Source organism: Notamacropus eugenii, chromosome 2, assembly GCF_028372415.1.
Source record: "Notamacropus eugenii isolate mMacEug1 chromosome 2, mMacEug1.pri_v2, whole genome shotgun sequence".
Taxonomy (NCBI): domain Eukaryota; kingdom Metazoa; phylum Chordata; class Mammalia; order Diprotodontia; family Macropodidae; genus Notamacropus; species Notamacropus eugenii.
Genome location: NC_092873.1, coordinates 437,775,090 through 437,802,264, shown reverse-complemented (window position 1 = coordinate 437,802,264; position 27,175 = coordinate 437,775,090). Strand labels below are relative to the sequence as shown.

The window sequence follows — 27,175 nt, the reverse complement described above, 5'->3', positions numbered from 1 at the left end:
AAACGTGTGTAAGCTCTGGTCTCAATCAGCACAGGTACATTACTTTCTCTAGCACTGTTCAGCAGTACATTAATAGGAATAGAGGGAGCATATGGTGAGAATAATTCATTGGTGGAACTTGGTAAAGTGAAGCATCATTAGGACAAGGGAGTAAAGAAATGTGTCCGTATGTGTGCATATGTGTGTGAAGGAAAGGAAGGAGCCAAAGAGAAAGCAGAAAGAAAATCAGTAGATATCAGAGTTAAATCCCTTCAGTCTCTACCCATGTCATTGTTTAATAGTAAACTTAAGGGAGTTGACTGGAAATATGGTTTGGTTGGGATGCCAGAAGGTTTAGCAGTGGAATGTTGGTAGCTTTGGCATAATTTAAAAGTTTTTGTTTCTGTATCATGAATTAAGTTGTATTCCACTTTGTGTCACCATGAGGAATAATGAAATATATAGATAAATGGGGAAACCGCAAGAACATGTGGTGATAGAAACTATGATTCTTACCCTGAAATGGACAGATTCTGTATCTGGAAGGAAATTCAGGACAGTATCATCCCTCTGTTGGACTCCTCTCTAGGAGCAGTGATTGATTTGTGAGATAAAGCCTATCTAGGAAATGCCGTGCTTGATTTCAAGGATCTGAATTCTTTTTGCAGGGCTATGATGTATCTACAAGGTGACCTTAAGCCTGTTACTTCTTCCATCTTCTGTCACTCATGCAGACCTGCCTTCCTTCAGAAGACAGTGCATTCCTAACCGTCCTCTCTAACACTGGCTGCGCTTTCTTCATGCCCCCTGACACGCTAGTTCTAGAGAAAGGAATTGTAATACTCATGGTTCCTCACTGCTACTTTCATAGTCTCCCTTTGCCTCTGTCACTCAGACTTCTCTCCTTCTTTTATAATCTACCTCCTTTCCCAAGGAGTTCAGCATATGTTTCATAGTTTTTCACCCTAACTCCTGCTCTTCTACTAGGAAACATCTAAATACATATTGTTTTTTCCTCAAATACTCCAATGTACCCATTTCAAAATCTTCTCATCTTTTACAATCCACTCTCTTCTCCACCTTATCTCAACATTACCCATAAGTATTCTACTTTTACAATCAGAAACTCTGAAATTCCTTTCTTGGATCATATTGTGTGATTTTTTTTGTCTTCCCTCTACCCCTCAATACTGTTCCAAACCATTATCTTAAATCAAAACTCACTTTCTTCTTTTTCTCGATTTTACACCATACCAGACTTTAACCCTGAATTACTCTCACCATTTTCTTCATCCCAGCTAATGTATGGTTGAACCAAGGTGGAAAAAGTCATGCAACTCTGTTGACAGGGACTGCTGCAGATTTATGTAATCTAATTTCAACTGTCCCTAGCCACAAGAAGAGAATACATGGAGTTTTCTTTATGCCTTTCCAAAATATGTAAAATCTCATGGTAAAAGCCACAGAGCTTAATGGGGATAGGGGCATATCTCTGAACACTTTGTTAGTGATACATTAAAAAAATGGAAATCTAATTTAAAAAAAATACAAACTAATTTTGTACATGTTAGAAGGTTAAAGACTGTGTAAGTAATGCAGTAAATAATTGGTGGAATGGGTGGGTGAGAATATTTTGTTCTAATGGCCAAGAAAGTGACTGAAGCAGTCACTGCGGAGCACTTAGAGCTTGGTCAGACATCTAAGATGCCAAGGTCATCCACAGCATTCTGGGCCATTGCCAGTCTTTTATCTTGCCATTGTACTCCGGTGACACTGCAAGCAAAAGTGAGGCTGATGACTTTGTGCAACTCTGTTTCACTTAAATCCAATTCATGCATGAGTCAAGATATCACCGGTAATGTCATTGGTCCTTTTCAAAATGAAGAACAAACAACAATAAATAATGACTTGTCCTGGCCTTGAGCTTAGCCTCAGGCTGTTGCTCAGCTTGTGTCCCTAGGTGAGCTTCTGGAGCAAGTTGGGCAAGCCGAAACCTGAGCCTGAGGGCATGGTGGAAGGAGCTGGGGGTGATTTGGACCAGCATTCCTCCACACACATCTCCTGTTGCACCAGAAGATAAATGTGTCACTTTGCCTTGACAAAGACCTGGAAGTGGAGGTTGGAAGGGTTTAGCTTGTAAAGTATGCATTTTTCTGCATACTTGCTGTTTCTAATGGAAGAAATTACACAGAAGCAAATTTGAAATTCACATTATGCTCAAAATGTTCTCTAATATATAAATCACTTTGGAGCAAATTCACATTTTAAGTACAAATGTTACAACAAAACTAGCTATACTTTTACTCCTTAATTGATTCCCTATCCCATCCCTTTTAGAGTGTTCCAAACCTTCTTGATTTATCTAGCCTCACACTTTACTGAGAAAAGGGCCACCATTTACCATGAGCTCCTCCTCTCCCTTTTTATTCATCTTTTAACATTACTTTCCATTCTCTTCTACTTTGCCCCAATTTCTGATGAAGAGATGACTCTCCTTCTTGCCAAGGTCATTCCCTCTACATGTACCGTTGTTTACCTTCCATCTGGTACAACAGTTTCCACCATAGTCAACCCCTTTCCTCTCTATCCTGCAGTCTTTTCCTTATCTATTGAATTCTTCCCTGCTTCGCACAAACATTTCTAAGTCTTCATTAACCTTAAAAACCCTCACCAGACCCTATCATCCTCTCACACTATCATTCCATGTCTTTCTTCCTTTTCATATCTAAACTCCTTGATAAAACTGTCTACATTTATTATCTCTACTTCCTCCCTTCTCACTCTTTTCTCAGCCAGTGGTAATCTGGCTTCTTACTTCATCACTTAACTGAAACAGCCTGCTCCAAAACTACTAATGATCTCTTCAGTGCTAAATCTAATGGCCTTTTCTCTGTATTAATTTTTTTTTGGACCTCTTTATAGCATTTAACATGGACCACCCTCTCTTCTGGGTTACTTTCCTCTGGGTTACTTTTCTTTGGTTTTTGTAACCCTGCTTACTGTAGGCTCTCTTCTTTTCAATATGACTCTTCTTTTCTTGGTCTCCTTTACTGTATAATCATTCATGTCACACCCCTTAAGTTTGGATATACCTCAAGGAACTGTCCTCTCTGTCTTCTTTCTCACTTGGTGATCTCATTAGCTCCCACTGGTTTAATTGTTATCTATATATATAGATAGCTCCAGATCTATATATCAGTCCTAGGCTCTTCCCTGAGCTCCAATTCTTCATCTCCTACTTTTAAAACTGGGTGCCCCATAGGCATCTCAAATTCAAGATGTCAAAATAGAACTCTGTCTTTCCTCAAAACTCACCCCTCTTCCAAACATCCCTATTTTTGTCAGTGACACCAACATTTTTACAGTCACTCAGATCCACAACCTCAGCATCATCTTTGACTTTTTATTCTCCCTTAGTCCACATGTGCAATTAATCATCAGATTTTGTCATTTCTACCACCACAACATCTCTCACATATCCCTCAAGTGGCCCTCACTTTTTGCTGCAGTTGTTGCAATAGTTTCCTAACAGTTGGTTCCTCTGACTCTCCTCACTCTCACCCTCTGCACAGCTGCCAGATTGATTTCTGACTGAAGAACTCTCCCACTTGGTAAATTCTGGTGATTCCCTATTGTGTTTAGTATTTAAACTCTTGTTTGACTCCTAAAGTCATTCACAATTAACAAGTATCTATTAAGTGCCTACTGTCTTGCCTACCAGGCAGTGTGCTGGGACACAAAGACAAAGATGAAATAGATCCTACCCAAAAAGACCTTACCTTCTTTTGGGGAAGACAACATGTGCATATAGAAGTATGTACGCAGTCTAGACATAATGAATCGATTATGTTAATTGATTATTAACATAATCAAATTAATGCTAAATGCAGGGGTAGAAAACTAATAATTTTAGTTTAAATAAATAATAAAATTTATTTAGTTTAATTTACATAAAATTTAGTTTAAATAAATAATAAAATAATAAAAAGAAATTTAATGGGGGGAGGTTTCATGTAGAAAAATGATATTTGAGCCAATTTTTGAAGGAAACATTGCCTGGTGGATAGTAGGTACTTAATATATGCTTGTTGATGGATTGATTGATAATGAAATACATGTGATTCTACAAGCATAGCAAGATACTGGTATTCTAATGCTGATGTTTAATTCCCCATCAGGTCATATTTAACACCTGTACGGGACGAGGAAGCAGAGTCCCAGAGGAAAGCCCGTTCCAGACAAGCCCGGCAGACTCGGAGGTCTACCCAGGTGAATCAAGTCAAACCAACAAGCAAGAGACTAACTCTTCTGTCTGTCTCCCCACTTACATACCTTTGACTCTTTCTTCTTCTAACTTATTCGTTTGTGTTATATGTAAGTGAAGTAGCAAATTGTGAAGTAGGTACTTGATAGAACCTCTTTACTGTTCAGAAGCTGTTACCTTCCAGTGTGGTATTGGAATCTGACCATTGACATATGACCCCTGAAACTCGGTTATGTAACCGTGTATTAGATATCTGCTGTGGTCAAGGCACTAAAAAGACAAAAATGAAAATTGTTCCTGTTTTCTAGGAGGGCTTACAATATGTTCCCAGATAAGTAAATCTAAACAACTTAAGAAGAAAGAGCACTAAGAACTGGGTCAGGAAATCAGAAAAGACTTTCCAAAGGAGGGACCACTTGAACCAAATCTTAAAGGAAGATAGAAATTCTGAGACAGAAGTGAAGAGAAAGTGTTTTCCAGGTGCGGGGGACAACCTGTGCCAAAGGCATGTTGCAATATTAAGTCCTTGGAATGGCTAAAACATCATTTTGGCTAAATTGTACATTGTATTAAAGGACGTGATGTGCTATGGAAGTGGAAGTCAAATTGTGCAGGGCTTTGAATGCCTTTTTATTTTGCTCTAGAAGCAATAGGCAACTACCAAAAACTTTTCCTGTTTGTGTTGAGAGCATGCTGTCTTCTCAGTAACCCAAATTATGTATGACTCTTCTTTCTCCTGCAACTTCCGTGTTGCATCATTTACCAAATCTCAGTAATTCTTACTCCACAATAATGTTTACACCCATCCTCTTCTCTCCAGTCACAGAGCTGCCACTTTCATTCAGAACCAGTAGATATTTGTAGGCTTTTCATCGATCCTCTCATATTTTCAGTCTCTCCATTCTCTACTTCATCTTCCATATAATCGTCCTAAAGTTTATCTACATAGCTCTCCTTCTGTTGACTGAAGGAAAAATACAAGCTCTTCAGCTATCAGTTAAAGGTTTTCATACTCTGGCTTCAAACCACCTACCTTTTCAGCCCATTTTATGCAGTTTCCCCTTACACACTTTATAATTCAGTCAAATTGGACTGCTAGCTATTCTTAGAACCTGCCTCCATGCATTTGCTCAAGCTGCCTCTTCCTCACTCTGCCTCTCAAAATCCTTATCTTCCTTTGAGGTTCTTTCAAGTGCAGTCTCCTCCAGGAAGCTTCCTCCAAAGGATCAGCAAGGTGGTACAGTGGATAGAGCCCTGGACCAGAGGCAGGAATACCTGAGTTCAAATCTGGTCTCAGATGTTTAGTAACTATGTAACCCTGGGCAAGTCACTTATCCTTTGTCTGCCTCAGTTTCTTGTATTGTAAAATGGTGATAATAATAGCACCTACCTTTCAGGGTTGTTATGTGAATCAAGTGAGGTAATATTGGTTAATTGCTTTGCAAACCTGGGGCACTCTAGAAATGGGAGCTATTCTTATTGTTGTTATCCTCCCTTTCCTCCCCTTCAATTTATTTTGTGTTTACTAACCTATGTGTAGGTTTTCCATTCTACTTGGAAAGCAGCATGTGCATAATAAGAACCTGTTGTGTGCCAAACACTGTTCTAGGTGTGGATACAAAAGGAGGGGAAAGACAGTTCCTGCTCTCAAGGGGTGTGCAGTCTAATGTGGAAGTCATCAAGCTCTAGACAGGATGAATAGAAAATAATGCAGAGAAGGAAGGCACTAGAATTAGCAGGGTTGGAAAAACCTTCCTGTAGAAAATGGGTTTTTAGTTGACTCGAAGAAAAGCCAATAGGCAGAGATGAGAAGGAAGAGCTTTCCAGGCTTGGAGGACAGTCAGAGATTATGCCCAGAGCCTAGAGATGGAGTATCTTGTGTGAGAAACAGCGTGGGGCCAGTGTCACAGGATCAAAGAATAGTGTATCTGGGAGTGAGGTGTAAGAAGGATGGAATGAGATTGCTTGTGCAACTAGAGAGCTGGGTCTTGGAAAGGCGTAAGACCACCTCTTCATGTGACAAGGGTAAAAGAGGAGATGGGGCAGAAGGCATCTGAGTGATATGAGATGAGGAAGAGGAGAAAAGAGGGAGTTCAGAGCAAATGGCCTCAGTTTTTTTCTGTAAAACATGAGGTAAGGTTGTCAGTTGAGAGATTAGGGGCAGGGAGAGCCATGGGAAGTTTGCAGAGGGACGAAAATGTTTGGAAGAGCCACTTTAGAGAGTGGGATGGTGAGTTAATAAGGAAGGTAAAGTAGGATTGTGTAATGGCAGTGAAGGCCCAGTTGAGGTTATGTAACATAAATTTGTAGTGGACAGTAATTTGTGTGATTTTCTTCACCTACATTTAACAGGATGTGTATAGGCTGAAAGTGGTAGATAGTGGGAGTGATCCAAGAATGAGGCTTGGCAGGACACAATCAACCATGTGATAAGGGAGCCAGGGACTCAAGAGGACAGTGTTAAGTTGAACTGGTTCACCAATGGGTCAAGACAGAAAAGAGAAGAGAATGTTGACTGCAAGGGAAATGACCTGTGAAAGTCAAGGGATCAAAGGTCATGGTGTGGACAAAGAGTAGAGTTTTATAAAGGAAAGCAGAGGGAGAGGCAGAAGCCACTAGATTGTGGTCAGACAAGGGGATGTTTGAATTCTTGAACTTGGAAGTGGTTCATTTGTGGGTAGTGACAAGATTGTAGCTTAAGGAAATGAGTAGGTTAAGGAACTGAATGGCTAGGGGGTTTGAGGGAGAGTTAATATGAATGTTGCAGTTTCTCAGAGCATATTGCTCTCATCAGTATGAGAGCAAAAGATACATAAAAACAAGATAATCTGAGGAGAGGAAGAGCTCTAGCAACTTGTGGAATAAGAAGGGTTTGAGGAAGTGGTGTTACTTAAGCTGATACTTGAAGGAAGCAGGGATTCTAAGAGGTGGAGGGGAGGAGGAAGTATATTCTGCGCAAGGGAAACTTCTTGTTCCAAGGAGCAGAGGCAGAAGATGGAATGCCAATTCGGAGAATAGTCAGGAGAGGACATAAAGTGCATGAAATGAAATAGCAAGATTAAAGCTAAATTGTGGGAGGCTTTAAAAACAAAACCGAGGAGCTGGTGTTTTATCCCTGAATCAACAGGGATCTGGTGAAGACTTTAGAGGAGAGGAGTAGCATCTTCCAAATACACCTAAGTCTGTTCAAAGCTTAACAGTCCTACCTTCCCTTCAGTCGATCATCCTGTTTTTTTCCTTGTCTTTCATAGCCAAACTCCTAGAGAAAGCTATTTATAGCCATTGCCTGTACTGCCACTCCTTATTCCTATCTCAGGCCTCAACATTTTAGCTTTTGAACTAATCACTCAACTGAAATTGGCCTTTTCAAAATTACCCGTGATCTCTTAATTGCCAAATAGGATAGTCTCTTTTTCAGTCCTTATCTTTCTTGATCTTTTTTGCATCCTTTAACACTGTTGACCACTTTCTCCTCCTGGAGACTTTCTTGGAATTGTAAAGACTTCTATTGCTCTCTCTACTGTGTCTCCTACCTGCTTGACTGTTCTTTGTGTCTCTTTTGCTGACTTTTCCATATCATACTTCCTGATTTGAAGTGTTTCTGAAGAGTCTGTCCTGGGCCCTTTTCTCTCTATATACATACTTGCTTGGAGACCTTATCAGAACCTGTGGGTTTAATGATGATCTCTAAGCAGATGATACCCAGGTCTATGTATTCAGCCTACTGTCTTCCTTGAGCTTTGGCCCCTCTCCAATTCAACACGTCCAAAACAAAACTTCTCTTTTTCCCTAAGCCCACTCCTCTTCCAGATTTACCTTTTTCTATCAAATGTGATACAATTCTGCCAATCTTTCAAGTTCAAAACCATGGGTTATGCTTACTCCTCACTCTCTTACTCCACATTTCAGGTGCCAAAAACTTGCCATTTTTACTGCCACAACATTCCTCAAGTCTTCCCTCTTCTCTCTGCTGCCATGACTACCACTTTAGTTCAGTTCCTTATCTTCTCCTGCCTGGACTATTGCTTTGGCTTCCTACCTCAAGTCATTCTTCACTCCAGTGTGTCCTCTACAGAGCTACCAAGATGATAACCCTAAAACAAAAGTCTGATTATGGGTTGCCCCTTCTCAATAAATCCCAGTGGCTCCTAGGCTTCTCGTGGCTTTTAGGCTAAAATATACTCTTTTGTTAGGTTTTAAAGCTCTTTAAAGCCAATCTCTCTAGCCTTATGTTATAGGAGCCCTAGAAGTCTTGGTGTAGTTTTAATGAATTTAATAACTTAAAATTGCACTAAGGTTTTTGGAACACCATGTATATTGCTTCTCTTCTCACGTTACAATCCAGCCAAGCTGGCCTTCTGTTTGTTCTTGGTACGTTGAGCCCCATCTCCCATCTTTGTGCCATTGTAATGGTGATCCACCCCACCTGTAATGTGCTATCTTTTAAACTTTGCCTTTGAAAGAAGAGAATTCTATCTTTCTTCCCACACAGCTCAAACACCATTTATGTTTTATCTACGTGATGTCCTTCCTGATCCTCCTGGCTTTTAATGCTCTTCCTCTCAAATACCTTGTATCTGTTTGTATTTATTCTCGTTATCTTTATTCCATTTGTAATTATATGTTTATTGTTTCCCCATTAGAACATAAATTCTGTGCAGGTAGATAGTGTTGCCTTTTGTTTTGTTTCCCTGGTACCCAGCAAAGATGGTAGGCACTTAAATAATTATTGATTAACAAGTCTCTGGAGGAAACCTGGTGCTGTAGAAAGCCTCCATTTGAAATCTCAGCCCTTTTCCTATTTTTGCCTTGAGTTTGAATTTTTTCTTCCCTAGGCCTCACTTTCTCTCAGAGAAAAATGAGGCTCTTGCTTCTATCTCCTGTTGGCAGCTGTGGAATCTCTATATCTCTGTCACCTTTGGGATCACTAGGGCTGTTCTAATGATGATTCTGAGAGCAACTGACCATGGACTAAGTACTGTTGTGACAGGCAGCTGCCTATAGTAATGTATTTCCTGGGAAGGAGAGTTGGAAGAACCAAGGTATTGACTCTCAACTGTTGAGGACACAGACCTGAATGCTTTGCACTCTTGCCTCAAGGCCTTGTGTCAGCCCTTCTCAGCTTAGTTGTCTTCATTGAAGGAGCCATTTGCTCTTCTTCAGGAGCCTGAGGTTTTAATTCTAGTTGAGTTTTGCCTTTCAACAGCCCAAAGTCACTCATCTTTGTGGGAGGGATTTATTTATGGGCTAGAGCTTGAGGTAATAGACAGGATGCTAGATTTCAAAGATCTGAATCTTGTTTCTACCCTTGCTTTCTGTCAGTTAATCTGGGAAAGCTTTGGTTTAAAGTCTGACTTTCATCTCCCTGACTCTAAGGGCCCTCTCTCTCCTCCCAGGGTGTGACTCTTACTGATCTTCAAGAAGCAGAGAGAACCTTCAGCCGATCCCGGGCAGAACGACAATCTCAAGAACAGTCAAGTGAAAAAACTGGAAGTGGTCAGGAGGATCTCCAGAGCAGCAGTGAAAAACGGGAACCACTCACAACACTGACAGGAGAGACTGGGGAAAGCCGGCAGGACACGAGTAGGCGCTGGGATGAGGAGGTACACCGATCTGGACTCTCCCCCACTGCAGAGCGAGAACTTGTACTTGGAAGAGAGAGGAGGTGGAGAAACAATGTTTCTGGATAAACTTTTGTAGCTGCAAGATTTAACAAGATAGACATCTACCAATTAGGAGCAAACTTCTCTTTGCAGTTATTTGTGCTTCTTGCACAAATGTGCAGTCCTTCAAATGAGACATGCCCCTCACAGTTTAATAAAATTAGCAAACCCCAGGAGTTTAAAGAGCAGCCTTTGCCCAAGTGAAGACAAAAAGTCACTCACTGCTGAGACACTCTTCATGAGTTACTGCTTTTCTCCTGAAGTGAAATGGATAGGTTAGGATAGGAAATAACTTTTTCCACTTCTTTCTCCAGCCCTGAATGTTTGGGCCTGGCCAGTTCTCTGTATCACTTTGTTAAAAGGCATTCTTCCTTTGTGAAATGTTTCCCATATTGTAGCAGGGAACTTCTTTTCCTCTTTCTTTTTCTAGCTGCAACTTCCTGTTGCAAAGATTTTACCAAATGAATCGAATTAAAAGCTATATTCTTTACCTTATTCAGTAGGGTAAGAAACAAAATGGAAAAGAAAAAGGAGTATTGGGAAAAGATTATAAAAACTTAGCTCTAGAAAATTCGTAGAATACTCAAATGTAGCTGCTGGGCTCTATACTTAAGTTCTATGCATCTAACTTCGCATACTTATTGACCTTTTATTTTCCTAAGTATTAATTAACTCTTCTAATTTTCCCAACTTCAAAGTACCATCTTCCTTATCATTTTCCTTCTTTCACCAAAGGAACCTTTTTTAATAAGGCAGATACAATTTAATTGACTCTTAGGAAAATATTCTTGGACTGCTTTCAATATGGCGTTGATACAAACTATGTGAATCCTGAGACTGTACTTTTTTATGGTAGTTAGCAGTCTGACTTTCAGTTTGTATAGTCTGTCCTTCATAGAGGAAGCCTCTCATTTTCACTAAGAGTCTTAGAGAAGTTCATTTTTGAAAAAACTACAGTGATGATTTCTCCCATTCATTTTAATTCTTCTATGCAAGATGACTAAGATGAAAATGTATTTAATAGGAATGCATGTGTAGAACCTATATAAAATTGTATGCCATCTCAGGGAGGGAGTGGGGAGGGAGGGGAAAAAAATCTAAGATATATGGAAATGATTGTAGAACACTGAAAACAAATAAAATAATTTAATTTTTAAAAAAAGAGAAAGAAAAATCTACAGTGAAAAAATTTCTTCTTGTATATTGGGAATTGACTTCTAATATACAACCCTGTGGGTTATTTGTAGCCTTCTTATGGACGACTGCTAACTCAGCAAGATAAACCAACAACACCAATTTCTCCTTCTGCGTCAAGCCCTTCCCTTTCCATTGGATCCCATTTCCTCCGGGCAAGTAGGTCCTCAGGTCTGGACTCTGAGAGTTCAGAAACTGCCACAAGCACTGCAAAGGACATGGAAAAAAATGGTATGTAGACCTTTTAAAACTAAAGTGAACCTTCTCTAGGACTTGTGGGCCCATGTACTAAAGGACCACACTACCTTTTATTTTTGGTGGTTAGAGAGTGAAGATCCAGATTTGGATGACCAGTCCTTTAATAAGATATCCAACCGGGAGAGGCGTCGGCCCAAGGAAAGGCGAAGAGGGACAGGCATTAATTTCTGGACAAAGGATGTAAGTGGACATGTTTCTTTGGGAACCTTATGGCACTGTTTGTCTTGGTGTCCTTTACAGAATAAATAGCATCTACAGTGAGGTGGTGGTGGTGTTCTGTGATTAGCTTCACTTTGGTGCCACAAATTCAGCAGGCACTTAGAAAATATCCATGAGGAAGAGGAGGATATTATGCCTCTGGGGCTATAAAACTGTAGGTGAGCATGCTGGGAATTTAGGGGGTAGTGCCATAGAGGTATTGCCTGATATTAGCTGTCCACAGCCCTCTTCCCCTTTGGACATTCAAAAGACCAGTAGCAACTGGGATGAGGAGGTCTCCCAGTTGTGAATAAATTTCTTTTCTTTGGGCTTATTCATGCTTCTGACATAAATGTCCAGTCCTCTGAATGAGAAATGCCCCTCACAGTTGAATAAAATTAGCAAACCCAGGAGTTTATATTGTGCTTCAAGGTTTTCAAAGTGTTTTCCTCACAGCAAACCAATGAAATAATAGCTAGCCTTTATATGCCACTTTGGGGTCCAAAAAGTGCTTCCTTTACAATAGCACAAAAAGGCAGGGTAGTGTATATGTTATTACTTCTATCTTTAAATAAAGAAATCCAGACTCAGAAGAGTTTAAATGACCTGCCCAGTTCATACAGCTAATAAATATTGGAGCTGGGACCTGAGCCCCAATCTTTGAACTCCAAAACTAGTGCTCTTTCCACTAGACCAGGAAGCTAAGTGGCACAGTGGGCAGAGCAGGAAGACCTGAGTTCAAATGTGGCCTCAGATACTTACTAGCTGTGTGACCTCAGGTAAATCACTTAACCGCTGTTTGCCTCAGTTTCCTCAACTGTAAAAGGGGGAATAATTATAGGTAGTAATAACTTTGTCAGGTTATCGTGAGGATCAAATGAGATACTATTTTTAAAGTGGTCAGCACAGTACCTGATACACATATAAATGCTTATGCCCTTCCCCCTCCCTTAGATTACACACACTCAGGAAACACATTTATGTATACAGAATTCTGTACTAAACATTATAAGGAAATATAAGACCATAAGGAACTTTTGATGGGGAAAAGGAAGAGACCACAAAAGCATGAACTGACATGAATGCAATCAACTCAAATATTTATAGAATCAGATTGTTGGAACTGGAAGAGAACCTGGAGAACATGTGATCCAAACCCCTTAGTTTACAAATGAGGAAACTGAGGCCTCTGAAAGGTGAAGTACTTGCCTCTAACATCACACAAACTGTGGTGGAGTTGGAAGTCACACTCAGGCTACCTTTATACTCTTTAAAGCCCTTTACTAGTACTATGATACATAATTAATGGGGGGTGGGGGGAAGCATGGATGATTGCAAAGTCATTTTGAAAATAGATATATGCATCAATAAAATGAACCCTATTCAAACACTTTCCTGTCTTGCTTCTGTGGCACCACTGAGGAGTCAGCATGGACTGTAATTCCTGATTATCATGGATAACTTAACAATGTCGATCCATTCATAGATGAGATGATGAGGGTAGTAAAGCACTTATCTATTATAACCTATTCTCTTGGTAGAGATCTTTATTTGCTTTGGAAGAGTAGTCTAGGGGAAAGAGAATTGTGGAGTCAAAAGACCTGAATTCTGGCAGTTGCTGCCTCTGTAGCTATGAAAATCATTAAACTTTTGAGACTCAGTTTCCTCATTTATAAAATAAACATAATCGTATTTGCTCTACCTAATTTGCAAGGCTATTATGAGAAAGCCCTTTATAAAGGATAATGCTCATGCAGTTCTTTCCAAAGATGATATAATGTGAAAATAGGAAGAGGGAAGTTGTTTTTCTTTGTCAGCAGATGATTTTTGATTGATAAGACCTCTCTTTTACACAAAATTCACTTAAAGCGTTGATCTGCAGTTAATATTCCTTAGATTTCAGCCTATGATACCTGTTGAAAGGCAGCAGCAGCATCAGAGCATCGCTTGGCAGTCACCTTTTGATGCCTGTCACGCAACTTCTTGCTTGAAATACTAGGCTGTGTAAGTGATAGGAGCTGACTTGGTGACTGCCAGGAGGGCCGGGACAGGGACTGACCTCTCTCTCTCCTCTCTTCCTTTTCAGGGAGACGAAGCTGATGGCACAGAAGACATGAGAGAGGCATGGGTAAGTGACAGGCCTGTGCGACATGTGCCTCTAAGGTCAGATTTGCTCGCATGCATGAAATTTTAATGGAGGGAGCAACAGATCCCTTGTAGCTTAGTTGGCTAATGAAAATGTCTAGGTTCAAGTTAGCTATCCATGGGGGTTTGGAAGCAGTCATTCTGCTAAGAGACATTATTTTTTAGTTATCTTGTGTTCTTAGGGAAGATCTCCAAGGCTATGACCTTGAATTAGATTTAATGTTCTTCAACAACAGTCTGATAAGACCTGTCTTCTCTCTTCCTCTAAGAGATGTTAGAAGATTATGAAAAATTCTTTGAACTTTTTGGAAGAAAAGTAATGTGGTCAATTCCTGTTTATCTGTACTAATTAATGGAGAAGAAGAAACATGGATAATGTAAAGCATCAGATAATTCCAGAGTCCTTCATACTTGACTTTAGAATAAAATCAGACACCCAAGAAACAAGTCCTTCTGACACTCTAGAGACCTAGAGATCCCTTGCTGGTTAGAGGACAGGGAAAACCATTATCCTGAGGATTATGGAGAATTAAATATATTGTTCTTACGGTTATTCTTTGGAAAAAGAAGGATTTGTATGTTGGCTAAAGGATTTAAAGACTGCCACACAGGTTTTTTATTATGGGAAATAGTATAGAATGGAGATTTGTTAATATCCATCTTTGTTGTTTGTTTTCACAACCAAATCATAGTCTTAGAAGTGCTTTAGAATGCCACACAGAAAATCAGCAACTGAATCCGTGTGAGCAAATCAAGGAGCAAGTGGAGCAAATGTTTTTTCTCTTTTACTTCTGTATTTAAGCCGAAACTCCAAAAAACCACCTCCAATTCCACCTCCACAACCGAGATGGCAGTAATATTTTGTACTCAAGAGAGAGATACCATATTGGTGGAGTATAGGACTATGGAAGCAAGCAATGGACTTCTGTATTGTGTGAAGTTGTCAGCCACTCTTTGGAGCTGTGGTGTGTTAATAAAAATCACGCTTGGCTCATAGCAAGGGGCTTGAGGGTAGAGGAAGGGAATGTGGGTGAACTACTAGAAATTCTTCTGGGAAGAGTTATGTAACCCTAACAGAGTGAAGAAGATTATGGGACTATTAGAATTCTGATGTTAGAATATTAGAATTTAAATGGCACCAGAATCTTTAGGGTGCTAAGTCCATGAAGAGAATTGAAAATGAATTCAGTTCATTTCAATGGATGAAGGCTTTGGTGTCATGGAACAAATCTTTTTTCAGTGGCATTCAGGTTTTCTTTTAAACCTTTTTATACTTCTTGGCATTAGACGTACCTCCAGATAGTATAGCTCCGCATAAGCAGAATTGAGAAAAAGTGGGAAAGGCAATGCCTTGAAAAGTTTTCTTTAAGTCTGTTTATTAAAAACTGAAGAGTAAATCTATTTGGTGAAGACAAGCTAGTGTCTTCATGGATGGAGTGAGTTGCTTGACAAGCTGAAAAAGAGCATCTGCTAACAAATGCCAAATATTTACTCCATATGCCTTTTGAGGGAAGTTCAAATTGATTAAAATAGTCTCTCAGTTGTTAACCTTTAGGTGCCAGTATTATGATATGTAAAAATGAACATGGTCCAGGTCTCAGAGAATTAACCCTCACAAATGATAGAAAGTAAAGCTGTTGTCATGTTAGCAAAGAGAAAAACAGTACCTTGACAAACATTTTTAGCCCCTCTATTTGAGCCGGTGTGTTCTTGTAAAAGTATTAAGTATTGGTTCTCCTACTCTCATTTTCCCTCCCTTCCAATACTAGCCAGTGTGAGACCACTCAGTACCAGCCTGGATGCCTGGTCACAGCCTAATCTAAATTTCCAGTTTTGCTCCAAGACAAGTGGTTGGCAGCATCTTAAAATTGCTCCCTCTCCCTTACTGCATGTCCATCCATCAGAGTGGCAGCTCCCCAGTTCTATTCTGTCAGGAAAAAGAGAAACCTGGCAGCCAGGGATGCAGAGTGCTGGGCTTTGGTGAAAACGTCCCTTTGGCTGACCAGAGTGGGCATTGCTCTTTCCTTTCAGGTCTTTTTTTTAATTCAGTAAACTACAGCTGCTATCGAGGTGTATGCAGTTCCCTTCCCCTTCCCTGGCCTGCCCTGTAATGGGCATTGAGATTGCTTGTTTTCATTAACGCTGCTGGGGGGCAGAATGGATAGAATGCTGGGATCAGAGTCCCATAGTAAGTGTTTATAAATGTTCCTTCCCTTTTTCCTGCCTGCCCGCGTTCATCTGTACCAGAGAGGCCTAAACCGAACATCACCATCCCATGCATTTGGAGGTTTCCCTTATTTTAGAAGTTCTCCAAAGAACATTTGCCACCTATCACTTATTTCTTGCTTTAACAACATCAGAAGCATTCTTTGTAACTTGCCTATATCCCTAAGGCATAATTTAAGCCCATTCTTTCATTTGTGCTTCAAGTGGAGAGTAACTAATTTATATCCTCTACATAGTAATTTTGCTGGTTATCAGTTCTGCTCAATGTTTGATGTTAGTTTTTCACCTTTGCCCTTACTCCACAGTACTTTCATGTGTTTCTGTGTTAGTAACTTTAACAATGTTACTGCTTGTTGTCATCAATAAATTCCCAAAATCAGAACGGGCAGGGCTACAGCCATGTTTTATTTACTGTAGATATTACAGCATATTGCTATTGAGAGCTGGCTTTTATTCAAACTCTGGAAAGTGCATGGTTCTCCTCTAAACCTGTCCCCATTCAGAAAGTTCTTACTGAAGAGGAGCACATTTGATCTAGGAAGTGATGAAAGCTGATTCTTACAGCAACTCAGCTTTATCGTCTGCATTAACAAATCATATGTGGTAAGACAGTTTCTGCCAGTCAAGACTCTTCCTGTGTCAAATTTGGTAAAAATAGAAACTAGCTCTAAACTGTGAGAAGAAGGCACTACTCCCAATTATGTGTGAAAATGTAGGGAAACATTTGTAATGTTTTCTCTGTCCGTGCTGAAGAAGTCAGGAGACTTATTCTAGGGTCTGGTATCTTAGTATCTAGTGTAAATACGGCCTTAAAAACACTTTCAGAAGGCGGCTGTTTGGACTTTCCCTGTTTTTTTTCTTGTCTACCGCTCTGACTTTTTTTTTTTAATTTCTTTGAGAAAAGTTTGTGCTATTTCTGCCTTTTCTCCCCATTTTAAGGATTTACTCTTTTGTGTCTAGTATTCCTAGAGCCAATGTTGCTTTGGTACTTGAATTCCTCACTAGAGGGCGTAAGTGCCTAAGAGAAATGATGTTGGTCAGTGTGGAAAGGTACCGTGGGGAACTTAGTGGGGGTCAGATGGCTTTTATTTCAAAGGAATTACAGAAGAGCATCACTAGCAAGTTATCAAAATGTTTTTCTGGCTTCTGAGTTGTTAGAGTTCCCTAGGACTTTAGAGATCACCCAGTCTGACCCTTCCTTCCTTATAACTGGGGAAACCAAGCCCAGAAGCTTAACTTCCCCTAGTCATACAGCTCACCTGTAGCCTATAGTATAGTAGTAATTAGAACTGACTGACCACTGAAATATTTTTGAAAAACTGAAAACCATCAATAAAATGGTTTTGCTGTACAATGGTGTAGGGTATTAGACTAATTGACTTTTGATACACTTCTAACTCATAAGTCTACAAATCGGATATCAAGTTAGACTGATATCTGACTGAGTGGACTGATTTCCTACTAATTTTTCACTACTCTTATTTTACTTCCCAGAGTAATTTCATAAACTGAGTAAATCATAGGAATAAAAGATAAATATATTCATGAAATTTCACTTTTACTTTCCCTCTGCCAACTCTTCTTCATTCTTGAACTTGGCTCTAGATGAGACTTTTCCCTCTCCATTTTTAATCATTACTCCCATCATCCCATCTTTCTAAATCAGCTAAACAGCCCTTGATAACTTTTGACCTTGATGCATTGTAGAAATGGTCCCCACAAGATCTGTTAATCCTCTCAACAAAAGAGACACAAGAATGTCAGGGAGCTTGGTGTCCCTGAGCATTGTTCAGCATCTTGTCTGCCGCCTTTTGCTCCACAGACCATGTCCAGACTGCCTTTGAAGTCCAAGGGTGTAATGAGACTGCTCTTGCAGCATCAGAGGGATTCTATTGATTAAACTGTAGCTGCAAATGTTTTTTAAGTGGTTTCTCTTCTTTGTTCCTCTTGCCTTGCCTAATTTATCTTTAGTCCTATTTCAGCTTGGAACAAGGAGTACTGGCATTTTAGTTAAGAAGGTACTTGCTTTGAAAGCCCTTATTTCCAGTCACTACTCCCAAGTCCTATCTACCTCCTAGACAACTAGAATGATGGCTCCCTTATGTATATGATAGTCATATTTCCCCCATGACCAACTAAAGTGCCTTTTCTGCCATCATCTGAGATTTCATACCTTTCTTGTGTATTATAGATTTCATTTCAGTTAAGCACTAATTGCTTTTTGTTGTTGTTGTAAGGGGTTATTCATAAGAAGAGAAAAAGAGTAAATCCATACAAGATAGATTAATATATAAAGACAGGTAATTGGAGGTGCATAAAAAGAATATGTTAACTGTATTAATGTGTACCAAACTTGCTAATCTCTATTTGTCCTATCTGTTTCTGTCAACTGAATGACTGGTGATCATTTTTGTTTTCCCATAACAAGTCACCCAGTCATGACTTCTTTGCAATACCATCTTTCTCATCTCCTAGACACTATTTTTAACAGTTATATTTTTTTTCAATTGTTAAGCATGTTTCACCTACATCCCCCACCCAGAAAAAAAGAAGTATGAAACCTTTCTAACAAATAAGTATAGTCAAACAAAATTAATTCCCACACCCAAAAATGTACATTTCATTCTGCATATTAGTCCACCACCTCTCTGTCATTTTGTTGTACTTTCATCCTCATGACTCCATTGAGCTTGATTTTTTACTTCATGGATGTTATTTTAAATAATAACCTACATTTAATATAGCACTGTTAGAACTTATAGAGCATTTTCTGTACAATAGTTCTGTGAAGCAGGAAAAGCATATGTAATCACTCCCATTTGACAGATTGGAAAACTAAGGAAGCAGCATGATGCAGTAGAAAGAACATTGGTTCTGGTCAGAAGACCTGGGCTTAAATCTTGCTTCTGATGCCTTCTGCATGACTTTGAGTAAATCACTTAATCTCCCTTGCCTAAAATTGAGAGGTAGCTTCTGGTGCCCCTTCTGGCTGCAGATCTATAATCTTATGGTCTTCCGATTAGTCAAGGGATGAAGTGGCCTTGCCCAAGGTCACAGAGAACAGAGCAAATCCAGGTATTTTGACTTTTCCTCGGTCTAGTGCCCTTTCACTTAGCTTCCATAGTCTTACTTGTAATGTGGTGCATATGGAGAATCAGAGTGGCAGCCTCTCCTTTCTACATGCCTTTAGTTGATGGCTATGTTGGAAGTCTTGATTGTTTTTCATTAAGGTCTTAAATTACTTGTTGAGATAAATTAGAGAAGTACTGAGGCCTAAAGGATTCTGTTTTTTCCCCAGGACCCTTTTGAGCATATAACCAAGTGAAAGGTCTGCCCTGCTAGCTAAATTATCAGTCTTTTTTTGTCCTACTTATGTTACTCCCTTCCCATCTCCCCATCCAGTCCTAATCCTTCATTTTACAGATGGGAAAACTTAAATGCATGCAGGTTACAATGACTTGCTCAAAGCCCTACATTCAGTAGTGAAGCTGGAATTCAAACCTAGGTTCTTTGACTCCAGTGATGCACGGCACAGTGGCCTGAGAGCTGCAGCTTTTCAGGTCTCTTCCATTCTAAAACCTTTCCCATAGTAAGTCTTTGTCTTTGATTTCCTCCACATCCTGGAACTTTCCCTGCCAGCCTTCTAAGTCTAGATTCTTTTCCTTTTCTGCAACAGCGTTTTCTACGAGTGCCTCTTTCCCCCTAAAGCACACCTAGTTATTTCCTAGCAACCCTCTCACTTTGGAAAACATCGCTGCCTACACTCTTTCTTTTAGGTAAATTCTGTGTCTGTTTTGTGTTTGCCTCGGCCTGGTTGCCTAATATGGTAAGGTATGTCCAAGCCACAGCCTTCGCTGTTGAGATAGGGAAATAGCTTCACTAAGAAAAGAGACAAGGGCAAGTGAGGCTCAAGCCGAGACTCGTTAAGGGGACGTAGTTTGTTTAGGTTGTTTTTGGTAAAGTTTCATTCCTCCTGTAACTGTCATGATCTTTTTTTTTTTAAAAAAGTGCTAACTTTTCTTGCTAGTAAAATAGAGGGAATAGATCCCAAAACAATGACCTTGTTTCTTTCAGTTAGTATGCTCCAGGGAGAGACAAGTTCAGACTCTCTCCAAAAAAGAGGACTCTTGGGAAAGGTTGGAGACATTAGCTAAAATGATCAGACTTTTAATGATGTGCAGAGTAAGAATAGATTGAGTAAGCAATGACTCTTATAAACAGTCTTTCTGGAACCAACTTCTCAGGGTCAGCAGAGACTCCCCCATGCTGGAGCCAGCCAGCTTGCGATTTAAGAAAGGACTACAGAAGGATGATGAGCAGTGGGGTCTGGGAAGGAGAGAGAGACTGAGAAATGCCCCAGACCAGCTTCTTAGGGGTAAGCTGCAATCCAGCCAGGGGGCAGTGAACAAACTTCTGTGCTTCTTAACTCCACATTGGCCCAGAAAGGTCATTCCTTTCTCCATAGACTCACTCTGCCTTGGACAATAAGTTTCTTAAAATACCCCAGCATGTTCTGATTTTCTATATATGGGTCATACTTGTGCCTCATTCTAGCCATGATCTCTGTAAACCAGTGTAAGAACAAAGTTGTTTTTGACATTTTCCTTTTAAAGTCTTGTCTGATTTGTGGTTGCTAAGAAAAGCCACATAACCAAAGCTCTGATTTACCTGATAGGAGGCCCTATCACTTATTAACACACTTCATAGTTTCAGTTGATTGTTACATAAAGCACTTGCTCCAGTAAAGAATCAGAATTAATAAACATTATATAAACTGGATTCCAGAATAACTATTTGGGGTTGTTTCATTATCTGGAGATAAAAAGATTGATCTCTTAAAGATAGTATACCTTTATTTATTGACCTCCTTTCTCTTGACTTTTCTCAGGCCTCCAGTCACTTGACCTTCTGAGAAAATAATCTCTCCTAGGCCACTTTGGAACAGACAGAAATGATTCTGTTTTGCTATGTTTAAAAGGGTATTCTTAAGAAAAGAAGTCATAACCGTCTTCAGCTTTGAACATTTCTGTTCTATTGTTACCATGATGACAATTTAACAAATTTGTTTACAAAGAAGTGGAGTTTATTTTTTAAAGTAGCCTGGGAGAGACCTTACTGAAGCAGGCCTTTGGCAATAGCTATTTCCTTTTCAATCTGAATTTAAGAGTGTGTTTGATTTTAAGAGCTGTGATTTCTTACATCGTCAGTACTCCTGAAGAGACTTAACAATGACAGTGTGGGTTTGGCCAGTGTTGAGGTTCTGATAAGTGATTCATCCAGCAAATAGGGTGTGGAGAATTCTGTGCCCTCTGAGGAAATAACTACGTTAGCATGTCTGATAAACTTCTACCAGACAAGTCCAGTTTTGCCAGCAGAGAGACAGCTGGACTTGAGACATTAAAAAGGGTTGCTTTTTGGTAAGGCTGAAATGGTGGAATATCTATGGTAAAAATGAGTATTTGGTTACATATTAGTTATCTATGCAGCAATATTAATTATTATCTATGTAGCAGGGATTTCACCAAGTGAAAGAGTAAGATTTATAGCTATTTAGTGAAAATGATGCCATCAGTGTATAAACTCTGTCTGTGTGTCTGTGTTCTTAATAGCCAAAGGGAATATTCATTTATGGCTCATGAATGTTTATACAAATGGGCCCAACTCAAAAACTTTTAAAGAAGGAAATACTTTTAAAATATTTTGCAACCTGTTTTTACAGCCTGAACTTGTCTCTCTCACCTTTAATGTCTTGTCTCCTTCCGAGGCCTCTTGTTTTTACCTTCACAGATCTCTTCATATGCCCCCTCCTCCCCTCTGACAGTGCCACCACCCTTGTGCTGGCCCTCATCAGCCCACCCCTGGATCACTGCAAGAGTGTTCTGGTGGATCTCCCGGCCTCATCTCTCTCTACTTCAGTCCATCTCCCACTCAGCTCTCAGACTGATCCTCCTAACATTTGTGGGCGTCTCAGCATCCTACCACACGAATGTGCATGTGTATACACACACACACACACACACACACACACACACACACACACACACACACACACACACACACACACACACACACACACACACCAAGTGGCTGTTACATCCAGGATCAAATATAAAATATGTATAAATATATACATATAAATAATTATTAATACAAATACAAAGTCCTTTGTTTGGTTTTAAAAGCTCTCCATAACATGGCCCCTTCTGCCTTTCTGTTCTTCTTACACTTTACTCCCCTCCAAGTACTTGTGATCTGGTGACACTGACCTTGCTGCTGCTCATACAAGACCCTCTGCCCTCTCCAGGACCCTGGCTGTGCACTTTCCCTGGCTCTCCCCTATGCTGGCATTTCCTTCCTCCTCATCTCTGCCTCCGGGCTTCCCTGGCTTCCTTTAGGTCTCAGCTAAAATCCCACTTTCTATAGGAAGCCTTTGTTAAATCCCCTGAATACTGGTACCTTCCCCTCAGACTAGCTCCAGTTTATCTTCTGTATCTCTTCTTTGTACATAATCATTTGTATGTTGTCTCCCCCGTGAGATGGTGAGCTCCATGAGCTTCTTGCCTTTCTTTATGTCCTCAGCACTTAACACAGTGCTTGGTATGTACCTGATGCTTAATAAATGCTTCTTGGCCTGACTTTGCTAGTGTGTCTGCTTGACTGAAGGAAATGATAAAGACATTCTTTATTACTCAAACTTAAATACACAATCAGAAAAGAAAAAGAAACATAAATTTAAATTTTGCAACTTCATACAAAATAAGAAAGGAAAAAGAAAAAAAGCATGTTATATGCACAGCACGTGATATATAAGAGATAAAGACATTTTTTAAAAGCACTTGAGTCACTTGACAGTTTAAGACAGAATTTTTACCATAGTTATGGTGCTTTCAGAACTAGCTTACATTTCCAAAATTATTCCAGATGACAAAATTTTAAAAATAAATGTAACATTTTTGAATGACACCACCAAATCAAACATTTGAGCTCAAATAAAAGACTCCATTTAGAACCAGGTCCGAAGTATTTCAAAAGTGTTGTGACAGGTTGGGGACCCCATTCTTCTGGCATGGGGTGATCTGTGGCAACTTCCTGCTGACCCTTGGGGAGGAAGAAGAATAAAATGTATGTGACTTGTGAACTGGAGGAATAAGAGAAGGGATGGTCACACTCTGATACTCCCTAGTCACATGGGAAAATTGAACCAATTCTGTAAGCTGCAATTATCAAAATAGGCAGGGAAGAGAGAATGGTGGTAGTGATCACCCCCTGTGGCACTGAATATTAGCCCACATGCCACCTTGGGCTCACATGTTGTGTGAGTTGTTGAGTTAAAGATTGCTTGCCAACATTTTACTTTTCTTTTATCCTAGTAACTAAGCATCTTTCCAATTCTCTCTGCTAACTCAATTGCTGACGGTTTGGAAGAGGGTAAGGTGAAGTTGGCTGTTGAGATGGTATTTGTTCACATTTGGAAAAACTTTGATGCGTTTTGGTTCAGAAACAAGCTCTTAAGTTGTGTGTGGCATGGATAGTGCTACTGCTACTGCTTTTTTGTGTTCTTTATGACTGTAGCCTTCATGTCATTTTAAATGAAATTTCTCTGTTCTGTTCTAGCTCATTACCCTTTGGGGAGAAAAATCATGAGTGGCCCCTCAGTGCCTCCCTTTCTGTTTACTTCATCTGCTTTCTTCCCTCTTCACCTTCCCAAAGACCTCTCTTGTAGGCAGACTGGAACAGCAGCATCTTGGCTAGATAAACCAAGGACTCTGTGAAGTTTTACATTTAAGATTTGCAGATCCTTGGAAAGGCCCCTGTCAGAAAGTTACTAACTGCCATCCTTCATTGTGATTGCTGGGCTGTCATTCAAATTCATGAGTCTGAAGGACATTTACCTTGTTAGTCTTTTTGCTTTGAACTTTCTCCTGACTATGAGGAGAATTTCTTTGGAGGTAGGGAAGGGACACACAACAAAGGGAAGGAGAAGGAGATTTTCACTTCTGAACACCTGGCTTTCAAACAGATTGTTAGTACCTAACTAGAAGTTCCTTGAAGGCAGGAAACTTGCATTCCATTTTTTGGAATATTCTTCAGCACCTAGAACCAGGCCTTGAACATCCTCAGTAAATACTTGTTGTCTTAATTTTGACTCTATTTTAAGTAGGGAGGAGAAGTCAAACTCATTGGTTTTGTCAGTCAATCAGTAAACATTTATTAAGCACCTACTATGTGCTCGGCACTGTGCTAAGGTCTGGGGATGCAGGAGATAAAAGATAGTCCCTGCCCCCACTAAAAGGGAACTGTGGTGGGGAATTGAGTGGGAGGTACCTGGAGAAGTCTAGGTGTAAGATGGGTGGGAGATGAAAAGAGTGCTGGCCTGGGCTCCCTCCTGACACGGCAGTATGATGAGTAGCCCTGTGACCTCCCCCACTTCACAGTCTTCTTCATCACAGTGATGTAGCCCATTTCAGAAATGGACATTTGAGCATGGGGCTTTCATTTCCAGAAGAGGCCAGACCAGGTTCTGCCTGGCAAATTAAGTTCTTTCAGAAGTTATTTTCAGTCTCCCTCATTAAATGGTGAGCTTCTTGATACTTAATCTTTCTTTGTATCCTCAGTGCTTGCTTAGCACAATGACTGACACATAGTAGGTTCTTGATAATAGTTGTTGACTGACTGACTGCCTAGTTGCCTTTCCCACTCCTCCCAGAAGGTTGCAGGGTTCCATCAGAAGGGTAACAGAAGTTACACAAAAGAGCGGCACTCAGCCATCAATGGAATTTCATTCTCTCTTTATGGCTCATCAGCCACTTATGACTTTGATGGATTTTCTTTACTTAACAGTATTGTGAGCTTCTTGTTAATTGCAGTTTGCTTTGCAGGCTGAGCTCTGTCAGTTTGCCATTTATTTTCTTGCAAAGGCTTGAGCAGAGCAGACCAATCATCTTGTTAGATTACAAATTGCATTGTTGGTTTGATTCTGCACTTTAGAAAAGAGCTCCTCCTCTCTAAACAATTTTCACTCCACAATTCTGCTTTTTCCCCTCTTAAGAACTGATGATAGGCCTGTATTCTTTATCTGCTTCTATTAGAATATAAATTAATCACATTTCCCTCTCCTCCTCCCCACCCCCTTGCATCCTAGAAGAGGATTGTTATAAAAGCTCTTTTGGATTAAAATAGTAGATAAGACAGTGACATGAGAACCATCATTGGGTTCTTATTATCCTGTAGTCAGTCCCAGGCCTGCCTTGCCCTTTCTGTTTCTCTGCTGCATTTGGTTATGGAAATTTTTCAGATGGGAGACTTAGTTGAGGATAAGCAAAATTTTGTCAACAAGTGACCCCAAATGACCTTAACCCAGGAAGTTTCACTAGACTGCATTAGTGAAAGAATTGAACTTAACTTTGGAAAAACATTCTCCAGAGATGATAGACTTTGAGTTAAGTAGGAATGGTTTCCTTTTCTTAAAAACAAATCAGGTTTTAGAAGAGCGGTTTCTGTCTCAGGAGAATACCTCCATCTGTCTTTTTCCTCCCACACATACCCTTAAAAAAATTAAAAAAGCAAATACCCTTTTGAGCATGAACAAGGAATCAGGAACTCATGGTTCTGGTCTGAAATGAATAACTAACTTACTGCTTGACCTTGAGGAAATCACCTAACCTCTCTGGGCTCATCAGCCTAAAGTTTCCATTTAAATGCTCTACCCTGTCCAACTCTTATAGTCCTTATTAAGATTGAAATAATATATCTCAGTGAGCCAGAGCCAGATTCTGTTATGTGGATGCTGAGTGTCCCAGATATGGATGATGAGGCTAATGGTCCCTGGCTTCTACTTATTTAATTTGAATTTTGAAGTGCTTTGAGTTCTTTTGATGAAAGGTACTTTTGAACTCCAAGAAAAAAAAGTGTTTGTGAAAGAAGATGGTACCTTTCTTCAAAATACTGCAGTGGTATGAGCAAGGACTTGTGAAATAAAGTCTGCATCTCCAAACAGTTTAGAAGCCTTATAGGAAATTCACTAAGGACTTGTTCAGAGAACTGTTTTTACTTGTCAGATGAGTATCATCCTTGGTTCTTACAGCAGAGGTTGGAAGATTAAATATGCTAAAAATCATAGAATCTGGGGATTGAAAGAGGCCTCCAAGGTTAGCTAGTCTTTCTTTTGCCTTAGCAAGAATCCTTTCTGTCACATTCCAAATAAATAGGCATCTACTCAAAGACTTCTGACAGTGGACAACTTACAACAGAAACATTCACCCTTCTACATATAGTGACTATGCATCCTGAACCTCACAAATGGTACCATAGACTGTTGAATTGGTACAGTTTGCTTTGGGTATGTATCATCTTAAGAAAACATCCCAAATTTCTACAGAGAAATGAATAGGACGCTGCTAGAAGAGAATCTTCAGGCTTTATAGGATTACAGACTAGATTTGCCATTTTCTCATTCATTCATTAGACTTGTGGCGGCAGCTAGGTGGTGCAGTGGATAGAGCACCAGTACAGGGGTCAGGAGGACCTGAGTTCAAATCTTATCTTAGACACTTGACACTCACTAGCTGTGTGACCTTGGGCAAGTCACCTAACCCCAAGTGCCTCATCCTGGGTCATCTCCAGTCATCCTGATGAATATCTGGTCACTGGATTCAGATGGCTCTGGAGGAGAAGTGAGGCTGGTGACCTGCACAGCCCTCCCTCGCTCAAAACAAAGTCAAGTGCAAGTCATGTCATTATTTCTCTGATGGTATGGTCTTCTTCCGTAACGAAGAACAAACACACATTAGACCTACAAACAGAGGATAAGCCAGTTTGGTATGAAATGCTTGTACTAAGGGTAAACCAGTCACATGTTCAGATTTTTATCTCAGAAAGTTCACATTGTATCCAGTGTTGTATAAACCAACTTTTAAGAGCCCCAGTTTTCACCCTTGCCTCTTTGTCTCTTCAGGGCTCCTGTTTCTCATTGATAGAATTCACATTCTATCCTACTGACATTTCCTTCCCCAGTTCTTTTTTTTAAATCATTCCAGCTCATTACACTAAATTCCCAGTAGGATATGTTTCTAGGGTTGGATAAGCAGGTCTCCAGACAGCTATGTTGTAGCCTTGCTTCATATTTCTCTCCTTTGTATTACCACGTTTGACAATTTTGCTTTTTCTTTTTAATACACATAGTCAAAAAGCCCTGACCTCTGCTTCCTCAGACAGCAAATTCCTCATTGGAACAGTCTGTATTCCATTT

General features: G+C 39.9%; 1 protein-coding gene across 9 annotated transcripts in view; it reads left to right on the top strand.

Annotated features, from left to right (window-relative positions):
• The window catches only part of PPP1R12B (protein phosphatase 1 regulatory subunit 12B), a 262,789-nt gene that overhangs the window by 155,078 nt on the left and 80,536 nt on the right, over positions 1-27,175 (top strand). For all 9 annotated transcript variants that reach the window (XM_072648190.1, XM_072648188.1, XM_072648189.1 and 6 more), the window contains 5 exons: positions 4,158-4,248; positions 9,640-9,846; positions 11,154-11,331; positions 11,426-11,538; positions 13,643-13,684. In XM_072648190.1, the coding sequence (XP_072504291.1) occupies positions 4,158-4,248; positions 9,640-9,846; positions 11,154-11,331; positions 11,426-11,538; positions 13,643-13,684 (631 nt within the window). The remainder of the gene's footprint in view (positions 1-4,157; positions 4,249-9,639; positions 9,847-11,153; positions 11,332-11,425; positions 11,539-13,642; positions 13,685-27,175) is intronic.